General features: G+C 35.6%; 1 protein-coding gene across 2 annotated transcripts in view; it reads right to left on the bottom strand.

Annotated features, from left to right (window-relative positions):
• Positions 1–1984: 1984 nt before the first annotated feature.
• Positions 1985–20537, bottom strand: part of SCAF8 (SR-related CTD associated factor 8) — a 45414-nt gene continuing 26861 nt past the window's right edge. The window contains exons 7-20 of one of the 2 annotated variants that reach the window (XM_070932641.1): positions 19059–19235; positions 16672–16751; positions 15907–16021; positions 15308–15439; positions 14757–14869; positions 14451–14644; positions 13086–13186; positions 12607–12720; positions 9888–10044; positions 8845–8975; positions 7833–7977; positions 7178–7231; positions 5575–5787; positions 1985–4818 (exon numbers count right to left, since the gene is read on the bottom strand). In XM_070932641.1, the coding sequence (XP_070788742.1) occupies positions 3200–4818; positions 5575–5787; positions 7178–7231; positions 7833–7977; positions 8845–8975; positions 9888–10044; positions 12607–12720; positions 13086–13186; positions 14451–14644; positions 14757–14869; positions 15308–15439; positions 15907–16021; positions 16672–16751; positions 19059–19235 (3345 nt within the window). In that variant the 3' untranslated portion in view covers positions 1985–3199. Of the gene's footprint in view, positions 4819–5574; positions 5788–7177; positions 7232–7832; positions 7978–8844; positions 8976–9887; positions 10045–12606; positions 12721–13085; positions 13187–14450; positions 14645–14756; positions 14870–15307; positions 15440–15906; positions 16022–16671; positions 16755–19058; positions 19236–20537 lie in introns of both variants that reach the window. The other variant, XM_070932640.1, reaches the window with a different exon arrangement.

Here is a 20537-nt window from a genome sequence, read left to right on the forward strand (position 1 = left end):
AAATAGGATTATGGGAATCAGACACATGGATTATTTGTATTTAAATATGTATATGGGAGCAGTCTCTTTTTAAATGATGAGTTTACATTCTGGGAATGTCAAATTAGCTTCTCAAAGATACCATGCATATTCTGTATGGTGTCAATTATAGTGCAAATTTCTGGTTATGATTTAATTTTCTTTTGAAGAGATCAATTTAACATGGTGCCTAATGAAACTTTTATAGGACTGTCAATCTTTTGAATTAGAGTATAATAATTTCATTTGTTAATTATATTTCTATTTTGGTTACTTCATTTGTTTGAGATTTTACTTTATTTTCTATAATAAACTTATCAAAACACATTTAAAAGTTACATGTTAAACCAATATTCCCCTGAAAAATAGAAATTGAAATTATGTCTATAACAATTAGCTTTTTCCTTGCTGAAAAAGGACAGTTTTTCTCTATAATACAAATGTTTATTACATATATGAGAACAAGAGAAAAATATAGGGCAAGAGCAGTATATTCTCAAATAATTTATAGACCATAATAGTTTGCTATTATAATAATGATCAGACTATTAATTTCATTCACTTAAGTTATCAACTTTAGCCTCATTAGGAAAACAATCATAACAAGCAAAAGACTCACAGCTGATTCTGTTTTCAATATGTTGGTGGATAGAGGTAAATTACAATTTCTCAGCCGTAAAATGGAACAGCTACAAATTCAGTAGTTCAAAATGGCACTGACTCATGTGTTATGTTTACTACCATAATTTGGAATACTGCTAGCAGTAACTTTCTTCCAACATAACGTAACTACCTTGTCTGGAGATCCCTTCTATCTAAGAGGCACCTTTGTCTCATCCTACTTTTTCCTCAACTAGTAGATCTGAGTTATGCCAAGCTTGTCTTACTCACGAGATGCTATGTCCAAAGATAACATAAAGTATGACATACTTTTATGCTATTTAAAATTTTAAAAGATACAGCTTTTACATAGTTCCAAGGTATCTTTTTATATGATAGTGATACATAGTTAGTGCTATTCCAAGATTTAAACTTAAACCACATAACATGTTTTTGGCCAATTGTAAAAATCAAGAATGCAATCAAACACAGTTATCTTATTAGAGCTATTGTCCCAAAGTAAAAAATGCAATTATATTCCACTGTTGCATTATCCAGTGAGCAAACACAAATCTGGGGCATTGAAACTAGATTATACTGACTATCCAGATTCTTAATGCTGTTATATTTGGCAACAGTAATTCAGTGAAAGTGAATCCATCCTGACAGGCAGACTGCCAATAAGTACGCAACAATAATGCATTTGTAATTTAAGATTTAAGTTGACCAAAAGCAAAAATGGTAGTGCAACTGTGAATTTCCAAATTGTAAGTTTGTAATTCTCAAACTTTATTGCTATAAAAGTGTATTGACTTCATAATATTAATGAAATTTCTGTGACTTTCATATATTTCATATTATTATAGAAGCATAATTTTGTGGAACTTGAATAATTCACATTATTGAAAATTCAAAATTTTCTTGAATTAAAGAATGTCATTTTCTACATAAAATATTAATTTAGCACAATATAAATTCTAGAACTATCATATTCTTTAGATTTTGAAGGCTTTTTAAAAGAAAAAAAAATAAAGGATAAATGGTTACATTCTATCAACTTGTTAGAGAGTAGATCCTAAAAACATATTTTTAGTTTGGACAGAAATATTTTTATGAGGCCATTTCAAATTATGGAAACTAGCTAGCCCAGAGTTTTAAAAATTCCAAATATCTAGATGCCAGTATTCAATATTGATATCAATGAAGCTTAATCCAAGTTAAATGCATATACGATTGTAGCCTAAAGAATCTTGAAACCTAAACCTTACGTGGTCAGTTATTTGAGATAAGCAAGAGTGTTTTGTTCTTAAAGTGGCTCAATACGTTTTAGATAACAACTATGAACTCAATATTCACAGCAAGCAAATCATCAACAAAGTATTTTTATATATCACTTTCTACCCAAAACACCAGAAGCATTACAAAAATGACAATTCAAACATTTGCTTCATTTTTGCACCATATATTGCCACACTTAAAAAGCATCCTTAAATCTTACTCTTCAGCCTTCAGAGCATGCCAGTCCACCTTCTGAAGTAATAAGAATTTAGAAGAGCAAATATTAATTTGTTTAACCTGTCACATCAGCATCTACAATTTTCTTTCTACCTAAAGAAGTTTAAATATGAAATTGCATAACCTAATTCATTTCATTTTATTTAACTGTCTACATTATTCTGTGAGTGCGTGCGCATGCACTATCACACACAGAAACAGTGGTATCTACATACAGTTTTACACAAATATTTACATACATATATTATACACAAACTAATGTGATTCCATGATTTTTTTAGTAGAAAGGCGTATGCTTTTGGAGCATATATAATTGTTGCACTAGTTTTACAAGAGCATTATAAACCTTTTGCAACAATTAGTTAAAGCACAATTCAACCAGAATGTTATAGATTGTATATAAAAAATACAATACCTAGAATGCTTATCAAACAAATAATGCTTTATTGGCATCTAAAAAAACATTTAAAACGTATGTTATTTTTTAATTCATTGTAGTACGAGGACAGATCATGGACACTTGTTTGAGAAACAGAGACTATAATGCAGAAATTTCAAAAACACACCATCTCTGTATTATTTATGCTCCTTTTCTGGGCCAAACTGAGGGAACATTTAGTATCACAGCTCTGCCTATGTTTTAAAAATTTGCAGCAGCCTAGAAATCTGGATAAGACAGCGCCTGTTTTCAAGTATAACAATTTCTATGGCCAACCTAATAGCATCTAAAAAAATCAAGTTCTTCCATAGGAAGTCTTTTTCTTTGTTTGACAAGCTGTAATTTATCCTTCAGAAGGAAAAGCAAGTGGGGGAGTTTGCATTTTGCCAGGAAAAAAAAAAGAAAAAAGAAAAGAAAGACAAACTTTACCTACCATGTTCAAATTAAAAACAATATTCTATACAGGTCAGTTGTACAACTATTTAAGTGAAAGATGAACATGAATATTAGATTAACTTAATTCTGGAAGAAAAAAAAATGAACTACTAAGGTCCAGTCAGCCATTCATCTATTACAGAGAGAGATGACAACTTTACAAAAGGTATCTTTTTACCTACTGAGTGATGATTATGTTCCCTCAGTTTCTGTGCTTTCTACCACTGGTTCATTTTCTAATTCAGCTTCTGTGTCACTCTTCTCTTTTTTTGTCTCATTTGAAGACGCCAACTTTTCATAAAGTTCCAATTCATCCTGCACTTCCACAGCAGATGGCTGATTCTCTGTTTCTGTGTTTTCACCGTTAACCTGGGGTACACTATCAACTTTTTGTTGAGAAGCACCACCTTCAAAATATTCAAACGCTCTTGGATGTGGAGGGGGTATCCAGTTGTTCTGTGTTCTCTCTCTCCCAAATCTGTTTCCATTAATTTCTCTACCAAAATTAAAATCTCTATCATCCCTGTCCCTTTGTCTTTCCCATGGTCTACGACGGTCATCAAAGTCTCTGTGGGCATCTTGTTCAAGTCCTCTGTTCCAGGTAGGACCACTTCGAGTTTCAAATCTGTAGTTTGTTTGCCGATATCTCTCTCGAAAATCCTGGAACCCCTTGAGACCACCATATACAGGAAAGGTCTGATGTTCTCTTTCATCATAATCTCCTCTTTGACCCCAGTGTTTTTCTGAGTTGAAAGCAAAATGCTCTCTTCTTAGATTATCCATACCTGGCCTTCCAAAGTTGTCCCGTAAATCTATATGTGGCCTCATAAGATGTTCTCTTCCATCTAGAGGAGGTCGACCTAGACCTTCTCTTGGATCTAGTGGTGGCCTTCCAATAGAATCCCTTATATCTACTGAAGATGTTCGATCTCTACTTTCCATTGGAGGGAATCGATAGTCTCTATCTCCTTCTTGTTGAATGCTATCTTCCCCAACAGGCAATCTTTTATCTGGGTTAGAAATATCCATATTTTGCCTACTGGAAGTTGCAAATGACCTCTCTGTTTGAGTAAAAATATCTCCTGGAAGGAAAGGAACTCTAGGTGGAGGAAGGGATGGATCAAGTATAGCTGGAGGAGGAACTGTACGTTGTGGTGGCATCCCATGTTGCAGTAGTGGAAACCTAGGACCAGGTGGTTGTGGTATTAATCCTGATCGGATTTCTACTAGAGGAATTCCAGGCAACCGTTGACTAGCAAGAGTTAAATGGGGTAAATTTTGAATTCCAGTGGGTGGTTGTAGTCCTAATAGTCCAGAACCACCTGAAATATTTGGTGGTGGTAATCCTAACAGTCCAGAACTACTTGAAACTATTGGTGGTGGCAATCCTAAAATTGCAGAATTGTTTGATACAATGGGTGGCTGGAGTGCTGTCAAAAGCCCAGAACTACTTGATACAATGGGTGGCTGGATTCCTGACAAACGTCCAGTATTATTTGAGACTATGGGTGGTTGGATTCCCATTAAAAGGCTGGAGCTGCATGAAACATTTATGGGCTGAAGTCCTGTCAAAAGCCCAGAGCTACTTGAGACACTTGAACCTGTCATAAGACCGGAACTATTTGAAGCAGTGGGTGGTTGAACTCTTGTCAAAAGTCCAGAGCTGCTTGAGACACTGACCGGCTGCACAAGTCCAGCACTACTTGAGACATGGGGTGGCTGGATTCCCCCTACATGCCCAGAACTGGTTGTGATACCAGATGGCTGTACTCCCTCGGTAAGTCCAGAACTGCTTGAAACGTCATCTTGAACTGAAATACAAAAACTTAAATCAGAGAATTGAAACAACCATGTCTAACTAATACTTTAATGGTTTAATTATAGAGTCAGATTAAACTAAATTCAACATCTACTGGTTGGTTTCGCATTATAATCTGCAACAATATCTATTTAAGGAAAAGTAAACAGTATTTCTTACTGAAGAATAGCTTATAAAATAAATGTTTAGAAAAATTATAAGCTTTTAAAATATTTTATCTAGAAAATTATAGAGAACTAAAAAAAAGAACTAGGATTTGGCATATCATTTTCCTATCTTGTATATTTGAGTGAATAAAACTACAAAAATTATGTTAAAAGCTTTTTAATTATTTGTATTATACTATTATTAATACAATTCAGATTAAATGAACAAAAAAGTATTGTGGCAATATAGTGATGAGTGAATAACAGATCTTATTGAAAACAGATCATCGCATGAAAAAACAGAAATTATATTGCAATTGGGCTAATAAAGAACTCGTTATGCTGATCCTATTTCCTATCCTTCTAGTCTGTCTGTCTGTCTGTCTGTCTTTATTTAGCTCTTAGAAACAACAGGTAAGTTCAATACTCTCCCAAAAGTAACATCTGATACAGGACTAGAATTCTTGAAAGTTATGACATTCCTATATTATGCAAGCATGTATGTGTGTATGTGCATATGCATTTATCCATGTACATACATATATACATGCTCATGCAAGCACGCATATAACCCTCCCAAAAGGTTTTATAATGCTATTTACCAGTTCTGTTTTCGGTAGAAGAGGTCTGAAGATCAGCACGAAGAGATCCTTTTTCATCTAATTCTGAACTGTTCTTTGAAAGAGAAGAAAAGACACTTCCGGCAGATAATGTTGGTGTCGTAAGACTACTAGAAACAGTACCACCTGGTAGACCAAGGCTGCTAAAATCTTTCATTGATTCTTGAGCAATAGTCAGCGACGGCTGTACAAGAGCTGTAAATCAATACATATGCACATTAATGCTTGTGCAAATCTATGTATGTCTTTCTAAAAGAATCCATCAGTATGTTAATCAAACTCTGAAACATCTTTCTACTTGCTGTATAAAAAAGTAATCACAAATAAGTTAAAAATATAATCCTTAAAACATCCAGACTGAAGAAAGCTATTAGAAAACCCATCAAAATTATACAGTTGGATTATAATTTTAAAAAATTCTAATCATTCCTCATCAATAACAATAAATGCAATCTATTACCTATTAACTTGGGGCAGTTAATACATATAGGGCAGCTTTCAAAACAGCATGAGCCTCTTGGGATCAGACAAAAAATAGTTGTTATATGCCTGTCATTATATATACTGTTTTACAGCCCTCTCTAAGCAGTTTACAGAGTTAGCATACTGCCCCCAACAATTTGGGTCCTCATTTTACCCACCTCGGAAGGATGGAAGGCTGAGTCAACCTTGTTCTGCAATTCTGCCTGATATTAATTGTTGCTTTAAGAAAGAATTTAGTTGAGAATTCATAATAGGTGATACTGTTTATTTCATTTTATGGGCAGAAATGCCAAAACCTGTCTGTAGGAGGCACTACTGTGCTTTAAGCACAAGTACTATTAAGTTGATAGTATACAAGTGCAAAGACTTGAAGATGTAAGTCCCACTATGGGAGAGTGCAGAAATGAGGCTTAGATCGTCATGATTTAAGCTTTTTTTCTACACCACACCAGAGGAATTCCCTTCCATGCATGAAGGAGAGCTGACATCTGCAAAGGGTGCAGAAATAGAGCTTAGATCTTCATGATTTAAGCTTCTTTTTTTGCATCCCATGAAAAGATGTCAGCTCCCCTTAGTCAGCAGCTCTTTCAGCCACCCTACAGAGATTGAGTAGGAGCCCTCTCAGCAGGCAGTAGCAGACTTTCTGGGTAAGGCAAATGGCAATCACATGATCACAAGGCGCTTGACAACTGGTTGTAATAACTCATTTAATGACTGCGTTGCTTTGTGACAGAAGTTCCAATCCAAACTGTAATTGTGAGTCAATGACTTCCTGTACAAAGAAATGTTATCTACATGCAAAAATCTTAAATTCTGGACTCCTATGTTCTCCAGTCTAACCCTAACCCTAATTGGAAGTCTTGCTAGGAAAACATGTCTTACAGGACTGTTTATATACAGTTCTTGATAATGCCTGTACAGGTACCATCATACCTAATACAGGTAAACTTGTCCACTTATTTAAGAGTAGCAGGAATTCAGCTCTAAGCTTTATAATGTTATTTATAAAAATAAATCCAATGTTAGCCAATTCAACCAAATTGTTTTTTTCAACTGTGACAGTTTTATTGGAATCCTATGAAGAAAAGTTAAAACAGCTTACATGTTGGAACTACTGGTGGTGGACCAGGTGGTGGAACAGGTGGAGGCATGAAACCTAGAAGAAATAAAGAATAAATATTAATAGACAAATCTGTTCAAGTTTATGAAAAATAGCAAGATTCTTAACTTAAATTCTTAACTGAATTATAAATATGTTCAAGCATATATTATCTAATTCAAGAAAGTGTTGTAATTAAATGCATATATACGAATATTTATGGAAATAAGATCCACTGAATTAAACCAGGTTTATTGCCACTTCATTATGCAAATAGATGACTACAGATTAAATTAATATTTTTTAAAATTAAGGAGACTCATAGATTCATAAAGCTGAAAGGGATTCCTTAAGCCATTGAATCCAACTCCCTATTCACAATATCGGGCCCTGCTTTGCAAAGAGGGGACCAAAGCTTTTCTGACTAATTATGCAAAATTCTCAGCAAATGTAAACTTAAAGAGAAAAAATACCGTGTTTTCCCGAAAATAAGACCCTGTCTTATATTTTTTTGAACCCTGAAATAAGCGCTTGGCCTTATTGCCATGTGCTCAAAGCCCGATTGGGCTTATTATCAGGGCATGTCTTATTTTGGGGAAACAGGGTAACAATGCCTATACATTTTGATATATATTATAGAATAGAAAGATAACTTTACCAGGAGGTGGTTGTGAAGGATTAAAGCTTGCTCTCAGGAATGGAGGCGGAGGAATTCCACTGTAACCAGGTGGAGGGACAGACATTGTAACAGGAAATGCAGGTGGAACTAAATTGACAGTTGGCACAGTTGGAGCTACAGGAATCTGTTATAATAGGAAAATATTCTTGATGATCCTTGATCCATGCACAGTTATGAGAAGAAAATTTTAAAATTGCACCCCTGGAAATTGGCCTCTTTGGGCTATTTTGTTTTTAAATTTCAGCTGGAGCCCCAAATAAGGAGATTTATAACTTGCAAGTTGTTAAAGAAAAGCATGTAGGAAGGGCAATGTAGTATTATTTTTTACATTTATTTCTATGTAAAAGTAGTTGTCTCTTTAAATTCAGACTTAGTCGTTTAATAGTTGACTAACAAATGAACTTCTAGAAAGTCCACATAACTACTTTTCATTTTCTTTCCAAATTCTCTCTCTCCTATCAGTGAAACTGAACACTTGCCAGTTAATTCCCAAAATAACTCTGGGTCGATTTAAAGATTTCTAAATGTTATAGATCACATTTTTAAACTGTTCATCTCCTTCACAGAGTAATTTACTATATAGGAGAAGAAAAATCATAACTTTTTTTTTTTTGAGGCAACTTGCCATGGTATCATTCCCAGAGTTTTGCCGTCTCTTACTTTTTCTTGTTGAGATAATTTTTTACTCCGTACTTTTTGGGAGTCTCCTTAGAAAACAACCAACATGGGATGTTCCTGAGATGTTTGAGTGGAGTTCTTTATTCTATATGTGAAACCAATGCATTTTCAGTTTTGTGCACGCTTAAGTTTAGAGTTTTTCACAATAAAAAGAAAAAAATGTCTCAACAAGTTGCAAATATCAGAATCACTGAGAAGGTACGAGAAGGTATGGATCTGATACAAAAATAAGAGTTGACAATCTAATCAATAATCTGAATTTCCTTCACTACTGGAAGAAAAGTGTGGTCAGAAAATGAAGTACAATACTAACCTGTAACATAGCGACAGATTGTGTGTAAGTTTCTGTCTGTGTTGTGACAACTGTGGTTTTGTCAACGGTTGCACTCTGGGTTATCTGCACATTCTCTTTTACAGTCTCTGAAGTTCTTATAGTTTCCCATTCTACACAAAACAACAACAGACAGTGTTTTGAAAAGCACACTAGAAGATAATAAGCATTTGCTCTACTAGCTACGATAACCTACATTTTTGCAATAAATGGAGACTGAAAAATATATTTAAAAAAAACTATATGAATGGCACATTCCCAGATTGTTTTATGAAGAGCAGAGGTATCGAACTCAAGTCCTGTGGGCTGGATCTGGCCCGTGGTGTGCTTAGATCTGGCCCACGGGGCTGCCCTGGAAACAGCTAAGGACCAGCCCTAATGCCTCTACCAGCGAAAATATGTATTATTAGACATGCACAATATTTGGATCAAAAGCACCTCTGGGAGATTTAGATCTGAGTATTTCATAATATATTTTTGTTTTATTTTTCTTTTCTTTGTATGTTTTTCCTGTTTCTTTCTGTGTATCAAATTAAACCAAACTAAACCAAACCAAACCCCACAGTTTTTGGCAAAGCATCATTTTCTAAGTAGCAATTGATTTCTCCTATTTACAAATTCTCTACAATTTTAGACTGAGGATATATCTATACTAAATCTTAAATATTATAATATATGATTTATTTATTTAATTAATAAATTTCCTTTGGAAACTAAATAATAAATATGTTTATTTACTAAATAAGTAAGCAAATAAATTTATTTATTTAAATAAATAATAAGTAAATAAATTTCCTTTGGAAACTAGCATATATCCCAGTTGAAGATGAAAATTTTCTACATATGTCACAAAGTGGAACTGTGATTCAGCTTGACTGCCAACTGTCAGCTTACTTCTTAAATAGCCTGAGAGGAACAACACTTGTAGTGCATATTTAGATTATTGGAAACACATTTCTCTGGAACAAAATATGAAAATATGAAAAAAAAAGTTTTAATTACAAAGAATTTTAAATTGTTCTTACCACTATTTACTGTTTCCTGGTCAATCATGCCTCCTTCTGCAAAGCCATCTAAATCATCCAGCTTAACTTTTTCCCAGGGTATATATGATACTCCAAGATCCACATCCCAAAACTGTTTGTATTCAGTTTTCACCCCTTTGTTTAAAGCCCATGCAATCTGAAAATAAAGCAAATTCAGTGGTGGTGGAAACAAAAGTACAATAATCTCTACAAGGCATCATAACATTCTGTTTATTTTTACACAGCCTGATTGACAATTCATTTGCTGAACAGGACATACTTGCAGAACAGAAAAATGCAGTGTCCAAATACATTGTAATGATATCTTTTATTTGACATTAAAAGATTAATTCCTCATCATGAAATTTCCTTTTTATAGGAAAGGAGATCAAAGTTACGTAGCACAGAAAAACATAGACAATCTGTTGATCTATAAAGAATCTTCCTGTGCTTGTCTTAAATTCTTCCAATATGTCAGCTTTTTCTGCCGTAAATGCCAGCAGTAAAGAATTTTAAAGTTCTCAGTCCCAAAGAATTTGGACATTATTCTTCCCAATCTCAGGCTTACTGTTTATCCAAAATTTCTAGTTATGTTTTACTATTTTGCAGGACATTTTTTTTCCCTTCTAATAATCAAGCAATAAATATTTTGAATTAATTTTAAATTTTTCCTTTTCTATTTTTGGATAACATCTTCATTTAATTGGAGTCATTAAAATGCATTCTTCAGATGAATTCTTTCCTAGAAGCATTTTTTCCCCAGTAATATAAATATTAAAATCTACACAACATAGACATAAGAATCTATACAGAAACTTATTTATTATATTTATTTCCTGCCACAATCCCTTAGGAGAAAGAAAAATAAGAATGCTTTGCCTTTCTTACTGCTCTGGAATAAGCTTGAACCTGGAAAGTTAGCTGTGCTTTGTTAGTTTCACTATTTATCTTCACCTATGCTCCAGGCATCATGCCTGCTGCTTCATTTTCCAGAGGGCCACTATAACCCAAGAGACTGCCTGGATCAGCCAGTGGAGTGAGGCCATTCAGGAGCAAGAGTCTGAGTTACTTTTTGCAAGTGGTAAAATAGGCAGTTAATTGATGGATTCACCAATCTAGCAGACAAGCCAAATGGACCTGACCCAATGGATAACAAGGGTGCTGATTTAACTATGACAAAGGAGTAATGGTAATACCTTCCATATTGGTCAGATCATAAGACAATTGCTCCAAAGCAAAAATTAGATCTAATTCATGGCCACCTATGTATGCAAATCTTCATGAAACTCCTAGGCTTTCCCAGGATCCATTGTATGGAGTTAAAATCCCCCAATACCCATAGGCGGAGGAAACTCAATCATCAACCCAACAAACAGGCCCAGGAACCCTTGGAAAGATCCAGATAGACAGCAGGGTCACTAGTATAGCAACAGTATTCCTAGTTTGTCCTTAGGCGCAACTTAACACAAAGGCAGTCACATTCTGCAACCTTCAAAATGATGATCTTGGTCACAGGTAAGATCTCATAATATATCAACACCACCCTATGCCCCTGACCCTGGTACTCAGGCTGAGGCAGGACCCAAAACCTGGTTGGGCAAATTTTTGAAAGAAGGATATTGCTACTCTCATGCAGTTAGAAGTGAGTAAAATACACCAAATCTACTTGTCTGTCCATTATCAAATTATGAATAGATGCTGCTTTATTATAGAAAGATCTGCTGTTTATCAGGAACACTATGAGGCCAGGTACTCTGATAATCTGACCACAAGGTCCCCAGCATGGAGCTACTGAATTGGAAAAAGGAGACCACCACAAATCATCTGTCCCCTGAAATAGTGAACCCGATGTCTTCCATCATATTTCCCCTAGCTGAAAACACTGGTATTTGGCATATGTATTCTGTATTCTTCCCATCCAATCATCCTGTTCATCTGAGGCAAGCACTTATTTCATCCCAATTCTCACTAACCATCTTTCCTACCTAACCTATGCTTGGAGTTAACAATCTGGCAAATCACTCAGCCCACCTCCTAGCCAAACCCTACTTACACGACACACAACACATTCCGATTTCCAGTAACGTCCAACACATTTAACTCCCTTCTACATGATTTGGAGATGAGTACAGTGGACAGAGACTTTTCTATTGGTCCTGAACATTTCTTCTTCACCTTCTGATCCATAATCTTCTATTACTTACTACTGTTAGGTTTATGTTCCACCATGAGCAGTGGTGGCGCAGTGGCCAGAGTGCAGTACTGCAGGCTACTTCTGCTGCCTGCTGCCTGCCTGCAATTTGGTAGTTCAAATCTCACCAGGTTCAAGTTGATCGGCCTTCCATCCTTCTGAGGTCGGTAAAATGAGGACCCAAATTGTTAGGGGCAATATGCTGACTCTATAAACCATTTAAAGAGGGCTGTAGACCACTGTCAGCAGTATATAAGTCTAAGTGCTATTGCTCTTTTGATTCTTGCAAACTGATCAACTTATTATTATAACAACCATATGAAATAGGATGAGAAACACAATGACTTGCTCAAGTCTACCAGTGAGTTTCTATGGCTCAGGATGGATTTGAATCTTGCTGTCCCCAGTTCTAGTCCAAAATCTTAAGCACTAACACAGTGGCTTTTCTTCATTATATACAAAAAGCACATGATTATGATAATAAACTATAATTCATACTGCATATAGGCAGGACCACTGAAACTATACCTTAATAATTTTAGATCCAATTTTGTAGGATCCAGAGCTTAGTTTCTGAAGAGCACGATAAGCATCTTGCCTATGAACCATACAGACATATGCACAACCTCTGGGAGGGATCATCTATAAAAAAACAAAAACAAAAAAACAAGGAAACAAATAAAATTAAAACATAAATTAATAACAGAATTTCAGAAAACCTCTTGCAGTAATAAATATTAGCAACCCCAAGATTATTTTGTCATACCCCATGCCATGCTAAATGATTTCCTGAAATTCAGGAGAAATGTTTTAAGAGGCACAAACGGAGTAACAAAAAATATCTTACTCTGTGAACACAATTTATATTTCTCTGCATCCAGCCACAAAACCTCTAGGTACTTTTATTTTAAAATAAATCATACAAAACTTCCTCTTATGTAAAATAAAGAATTTATGAAAACTTAAAATTACTATTCTTTTTAAAAGTTACCGATTATTTTACTTACATTTATAGATTCTATTTGTCCAAATTCTTCAAATAAATTGGTTAAATCTTGCTGTGTGGCTTTCTTGTCCACTTGACCAACCCAAAGCGTGGTACTGCAGACTGCCATGATAAATTATAATGGCAAAGGTTTATATTTTATTCATATCATTTGTCATTTATCATCACTACAATCTTTTATTGTCACAGAGGGAAAGACAAGCTGAAACAATTTACCACTTACCTATATGCAGAAATCAATACAATTATTTAATTTAAAGCAGTGGAAACGGAAAATGTCAACCATCTTCCAAGAAGTGACTAGCAGGATAACAAAATCCTGAAACACTAAATTTTTATGAAAACTGCATATAAATAAGAATATTTTTATGAACATAAAAAAGCAGAGACATGGGGAGAATACAGAAATATTGTAGATCTGGTTACTACTAATCAATACTAATCATAAGTATGTTTGAAATAGCAGGTGATGCCATGAAAGAGGGAGTAGTAATCTTTAGTTCTTCCTTCCTCTTAGAAACCAAATTATTATCTTCAAACCTTTTCTTGAAGCTCCTCCAACAAGTAAGGGAGAGAAGAATACAACTCCCGTGCCCACATTACAAGAAAAAAATGGCAAAAATTATGTATAAGAATATGGAAAGCTATAGTGGGCATACCACTGAATATTTATGAGCAACTTATACTTTAGCTTCTTGAAATATTCTTGAAATATGTTTTTAAGAAATGTTTTAAAAATGCTTTCATTAAAATTAGTTAATAATTTTAATCTTAAATTAAATTTAATCTTAATAATACACCCAATTTATTGATTAGAATAAAAACAGATTTATATGTTTTTACACCATGCATATATTATTAAAATATTATGTGCAGACAAACTAACAAAATGGATAGAAATGGCAAGGAGCTAATCACAGAAAAATTTAAATTTAAATTGGTTTAATAATATTTCTTCCACAATAAATATCACATAGGACAAGCTAAGTCCTAGAAATAGCAAGCAGCTCTTAATTCTGAGTTGACCCTGAAACCCAGGAAGTCTCATTAAATTTAACAGTACTATTTAGCACAGTGCTCATCTTTCTACGGAATTGCATCTCTTTTATGGGCCGGAATCTTTTAAGGTTAATAATAATAGTCAGTAGAATTAGTTCTGCTTCTCCAGTTTCTCCCTGATTTATAAATTCTAGAGAGTATTATCCCAGAAATCAAACTATTCTGCCTACTACTATTTAAGGAGTGATAATGTAATTTTAATGAAAGGAAATACAGTCATTGAGTATCTCAGACCAGAATGAAAATGTACTTCAAACATTTCAGAAAATATCCATACAAATAATCAAATAAGCCAGGTAATACATACCACTTAGTGTTTTTGATCGGACAGGAGGTAATCCTTTTTTCTGTCTTTCTTTTTCCCTTTCTCTAGCTCTTCTTTCACTTGAGTATGACCTTGATGACTTCCTCTTTCTTTCTCTTGATCTAGAACGTGAGCGCTTTCTGTGTTTACGCTTTCGAGAACCAGACCGTGATCTTGACCTTCTTTTTCTTGGTGACCTATAAAATAATCAGTTAAATTATATTAATGTAATACATAACATACATAAGAGAAACAAAATATGGGTTTTAAGCATGAAGACAAATATCTTTGTAATAAAGTTACAAAAACCTTGAACGTGATCTTGAGCGTGTTCGTGATCTTGAAAGAACTGCTGGTTTCTTTTCTTCTTGCTCAAAGACTTCTTGTTCTATAATCTCCTGGGCTTCATCTATATCCATGTCCTAAAAATAAAGAGGAAATGAGATGCCAACATATTGAAAAATATATTCATTCTTATCTATATTTGTTTATGGAGATTTTTTTCATATATTCCTGAATACATCAGTTTGCTCTAGAGCCCATGGGCCGGATATGTCATGCACTGGCCATGCCCATGCCATGTGAAGAGGGAAAAAGTCACAAGACAATGCCATGATGATGTGCGTTTGACATCCCTCTCTAGCGTCTAGGAAAATCTTCTTATACTCAATGTATGTGTCCTTATTGTGCTCATGGACAGAGCATACTGCTCTCCAACAGATTATGACATAAAAACTAATGTTCATCATTTACATTCCCAGTAAATAGGCACCCATGAGATTACAGATAGTATACAGTGTTTATTTTACAATTTTGTGATCTACTAAATTCATAATTTAAACAGAAATACTACATTTTACCTGTTGTTGAACATCCATTGAATTGTCAAGCTTTGTTTCCACTTCTAAAAACTGTTGGTGACTGCTGTCTTGTGAAGGTGATGCTGAATGCTCAGAACCAAAATTTTCTTCTTGAGTTTCTTCAGGGCTTACCTGCAGTGAAGAATGTTTACATTATTTTTTTAGCATCAAACTCTGCAACACTTGCCTATATGTCTGTCTCTCTCTCCCTGGGTTTCAATAACTAGTACATATTTTTTTTCTATTTTTGATATTTAACACCAGATAAGTTATATAACAGGTATAAAGGTATGTCAAATGAATGTTGGAAGTGTAAAAGTAAGGAGGGGACTTTTTATCATCTATGGTGGACATGTGATAAAGCAAAAAAATTTTGGAGTATGATTCATTTTTAATACAGAAAATTTTGAAAATTGAGATAAAAATGAAGCCAGAACTTTTCCTTTTGGGCTTAATGGAAAAGAACTGGAAAAAAAATTTGGAACTTTGTTATTATATATGTTGACAACAGCAAGATTATTGTATGCACAAAAATGGAAGGATACTTCGATTCCTACTATGGACGAATGGTTGCAGAAGAAGTAAGAAAAATAATATACCTTTGGTGGCTGCTGATCTAGAAGCTGTTGCCGAAGATGTTCTAAGTTTTGTTGTTGTAGTTGTTCAGCTAGCTGATGAAAAAGTGAGTTGTTCACGGATTCAGATACCAGGGGCCTATAATACATAATTAAGTACAGTTACCCTATTGTTTACAGTAACTGTATAAATATATTCAGAATTCATTATTTAAAGACTATAACAGAACTTTGTAGAACCAGAATTTGATGTTCTCTCGAAATGTGGTGAGAATAGGAAGGGACAAGAAGACTAGCTTGATCTAAGGGGATTATAATGGAATTCCAACATTGTTGTAGGTCATTATTGCACTTGATGTGGTAGGGAGAACCCAACACTGTGACTTTTAAACAACAATTTATAGATTAATATTTTAAATGAACCCAACTGCTGATTTAAGAAATTATGGTTTATCCTCAACAATTCCTCTCTCCCTTTTCCCTCTTTCTCAGATGTAAGAAAATGACTTAAAAGAATATTTTAAGTGTACTGGAAATCTCAAATAGGGAAAGTCTGAACTGTCTGAATTTTTTAAAAAAACTAAGCAATAAAAAAAAATTCCATAACTTCTTCTCCATCACCAGTTAATGTCACAAATACTCCAAAACCATTTTGCATAGGTGAAAAGCCTCTGGATTAGGACAAGCAATTAAAATCAGAAAAGTTGGACTTAACTACAGATTTACTTTGCAAATAAGTTCAAATTAAAATATAAAATGAGGTGCTTCCAATCACAAATTAAGACTTACAATTGAGAAGTTGGAGTTTCCTTTTTGGACTCTTCATTCAAATCAGCTTCTTCTCCAAAATCTCCAAACCTATCTATCAGCTTCTAGGAACAAACAAATTATGCATTAAAAAGGCACTGTTGAACATGAGCATTATTTGAAATCAAAGATTTCTATTAGATAGATTTTGATGTTTTAGTTATACATATATATTAATTGTAATGAATAAATTATAACACTATGATACTAATGTATATTCTTTCTAAAACAATCCCTTATGCCTTGTTTATATGTACCCTGTTTCCCCCAAAATAAGACATCCCCTGATAAGTCGGGTTTTTGAGCGCATGGCAATAAGGCCAAGTGCTTATTTCAGGGTTCCAAAAAATATAAGACAGGGTCTTATTTTCGGGAAAACACAGTATTACCTTAGATCTAAAACAATCACATAAATATAAAAACCAAAATACATTAATTGATGTACATTATCTATGTGTACTCCAAAGCCATGACTCGTGTTACTAAAATTAGAAATTATAAGATAGGCTTTGATAAAATGACAACTGTGAATCACTTGGAACTGCAAGTTTAGTTCCCAATAGAAAACCAAGAATTGCAAAAAGACGACACAAAAAAATCACAGAGCTGAGAGAGAGAGAGAGAGAGAGAGAGAGAGAGAGAGAGGGAGAGAGAGAATGCCTGGCCCAAGTTCACCCAACTGACTTTGTGCCTAAGGTGGGACTAGAATTCAGTTTCCTGGTTTATAGTGTTGTGCTTTAACCACAACACCAAACTGGTTCTTGTATCAGTCATATACAGGAGTGGTACCCAATCTTTGTAGCTTGGTGGCTTGGCTGGGGGTGGGAGAAAGGGAAACTGAGCTGCACAAGCAGCGGGCAGGCATTCATGCTTGTGAATGCCCACCAGCCCTCCATTTGCACAAATTAAGCTGCATGTGTGCCTGCCAGTCATTCATGGGCCCCAAATCTGAATAGGCCATGACCTGGTAGTGGGCCATGGCCCAGGGGTTAGGGATCCCTGATTAACAGCATATTAAGCTAAGACTTAAAAGAAAAAATAGATAAAACAAACAAAACATAAAACAGTACAAAATAAACAAAGAAGAAAAATAAATAAAATAGAAAATTTCATATTGTTACCACTCCATGATTAGAACATCTCTAATCTTCTTATGGAAATTGCTGCACATAAGAACTCACTACTAGTCAGCAAGTTTTCAATCTGAGAGTAGAAATGAACGTTTTTCCTTCATAACCAAGATGATTTTAGTTAGGTATATAGGTAAATTACCACAGAAAGGGAAATGGAGTATGAATAAGGGTCTCAGATTCATTCAGTGAATGGAATCCCACTGTACTTCCCATCTAACATTGTAAAGAGAAAATCTCTGAAATGAGTCAAACAAAAGGTTTTACACTGTGGAGAACTTAGTATAACTTTAATCAATATATTTTGTTTAGAAATCTTATGAATAACTACTGTATTTTTCGGTGTATAAGACGCACCTTTCTACCCCCAAAAAGGGGGTGAAAATCTGGGTCTTATACGCCGAATGTAGCCCCGCCCACCCGCCGGCCCCCACCCTTCGGCCATTTTCGGCCAGTTCCAGGTGGCAGGGATCTGGTTCGGGGCACAGCCTGAGGAACAACCCTCCCTCGTCGGGGGGGGGGGGATCTGCCCAGCAGCTTCAGGGAACAAGGCAGGTGCCACGATTTGCGGCTGGTCACCCCTCTGGCCACGCTGACTTCACTCCCCAGCAATGTGAGGAGCCGCCGCCGCTGCCTAAGCCCTCTCTGCACCCAGGAGCCAAGCTGAGCTGAATGGGAGCCCCTAAAGGGAAACATTCCTCCTTTCTAGCCATTGCTGCCCGGATTCCCCAATGCAATTCTCAAGAGTCGCACTTCAGGTGGCGGCCAGTTCCTCTGCAATGTGCACCGGGGAACTGGGAAGTGCTTTGGATTCGGGGAGGAGATTGTAACGCTGCCGCCTGAAAGTGTTTTTCTGCACATTGCAGAGCCACGCGCCCCCGTCCTCCTTCTCAGCAGACTCAACTTCTCTTTCCTCCTGGACAAATCCGCCGCCTGAAACATGATGCACTTTTTTTTGTCTCTGCACACCCGTTTGGAATCGGGAAGGGGATCGCGGGTCTGTCGCCCGAACCCGCGATCCTCAGGCTGTGCTCTGTCCCTCCCCCCAGAGCATGCGAGGGGTCTCTTTGGGGGAAAGCGAGTAGTCCCTGCACCTCTCGCTTGCAGGAGAAGGAGGAAGGTGGCGCCACCTTAAATGCTGGTAGGCAGAGGTAAAATACTTTTTTCCTTGTTTTCCTCTCCCAAAATTAAGGTGCGTCTTATACTCCGGTGTGTTTTATACACCGAAAAATACGGTACCTTGTTAAAAGAGACACTCTGTTCTAGTGGATTGAGTGTATTGGTGGCAGCAGCAGCAGCCGTAAGTTGAGCAGTGAGAGCCTGTAGCTGAACAACGAGACCAGCATCCAGTGCTTGAAGCAATGATGGTTGTGGCTTTTGTTGTTGCATCTGCAATGTCTGTATTAACTGCTGAAGCTGAAACGGAGATTGGAAGAAGATAGTTTTGCTATAAATAAATTCTGAAATTAAGCATCCATTCTTGCACTGCTTTCAAAGATAGGACAAAATATCCCAAATCAAAACTTCAATTCCAAGCACATAATTCCTAATTTTAAATTTTCAAACATTTTGTAAAATATAAACAATTTTCAATGCACTTACAAAAGAAACAGGATGGAAATGCATGTCATAATCAAAGAGAGCATTTTGCATCTGATTTGGCACAGATGTCTGGTAAGGACAGGGCGAAAGAGCAGGGATATCGTTTGCAGCAGAAATCAGTGGCCAGATGTTGGACCGTGGCTAGCAAATCTCTCCAGAGAAAGAAAAGAGCAAGATAGATGATGATGATAGATAAGATAGGTAGGTAGGTAGGTAGAGCTCATCGTAAATACTCCTTGTGAATAGACCATAAGAACTGAAATTTTAGTGGTCAACTTATGCAAGCAGCTGGGAGTTAAGCGATTCCATCTAAGCTCATAGTTGGTCTTCCTAAAAAAAAATTGAAGAAAAACCACAAGAGCTTTTCTCCAACAAGTCTGACTGAGCTCAGAAGGTGGGTTTTCAGTTTAAACTCAGTCTAAGAGCTAGAGGACAAGAGTCAACCCATGCCTGGAATCTATCGCCACCACACTGGAAAAGAGGCGGGCAATGACGAAGACAGAAGAGGTGGGGTTCAGCACTGTAAAAGGACCCCGCCGCCACAGTCCGGCTGCTATTCACCAAAGGACCGGCACCATTTTCGCCCACTTTTAGGGGGGGAAAGTGCTTTTCATGGAGCGAAAAATACAGTATATATTTTTTCCCCAGAATGGTCAAATCTTTACTGCATTCACCAGGTAAGTTTTCTCGTTAACAAAATTAGTTTTAAATACAAGTTTTAAGAATTTAGAAAGAAAATTACTTTTTGGAATAAACAGCAAAAGTATTTAGAGCACTGATTCTGGAAAGTTAAAAACAGACTAAGGATGCAGAAGGATTTGAAATAAGATTTTGAAATTAATTATAAGAATATTTATCATGAGAAATTGTTGTTGTTTGGATTCCTTAGAAAAAAAAACATGGAAAAAAAACGGGAGTTTGAAAGCTAAACACTAGAGGAAGCTAGAAGAGACTAAAAATTACAATTAAAAAAATACTTAAAAGTCTTTTTTAAATACTTAAAAGTCTTGTTAATTCAGAATGGAGCAAAATATTTTAACACTTGATATTTTCAAGGATGCTTGTGAACAAGGACTCAGAAGTGAATTTTAAGAATGTCTTGTTATAATAGATAAA

Source organism: Pituophis catenifer, unplaced genomic scaffold (assembly GCF_029215685.1).
Source record: "Pituophis catenifer annectens isolate HBS135680 unplaced genomic scaffold, rPitCat1.0.hap2 SCAF_1, whole genome shotgun sequence".
NCBI lineage: Eukaryota > Metazoa > Chordata > Lepidosauria > Squamata > Colubridae > Pituophis > Pituophis catenifer.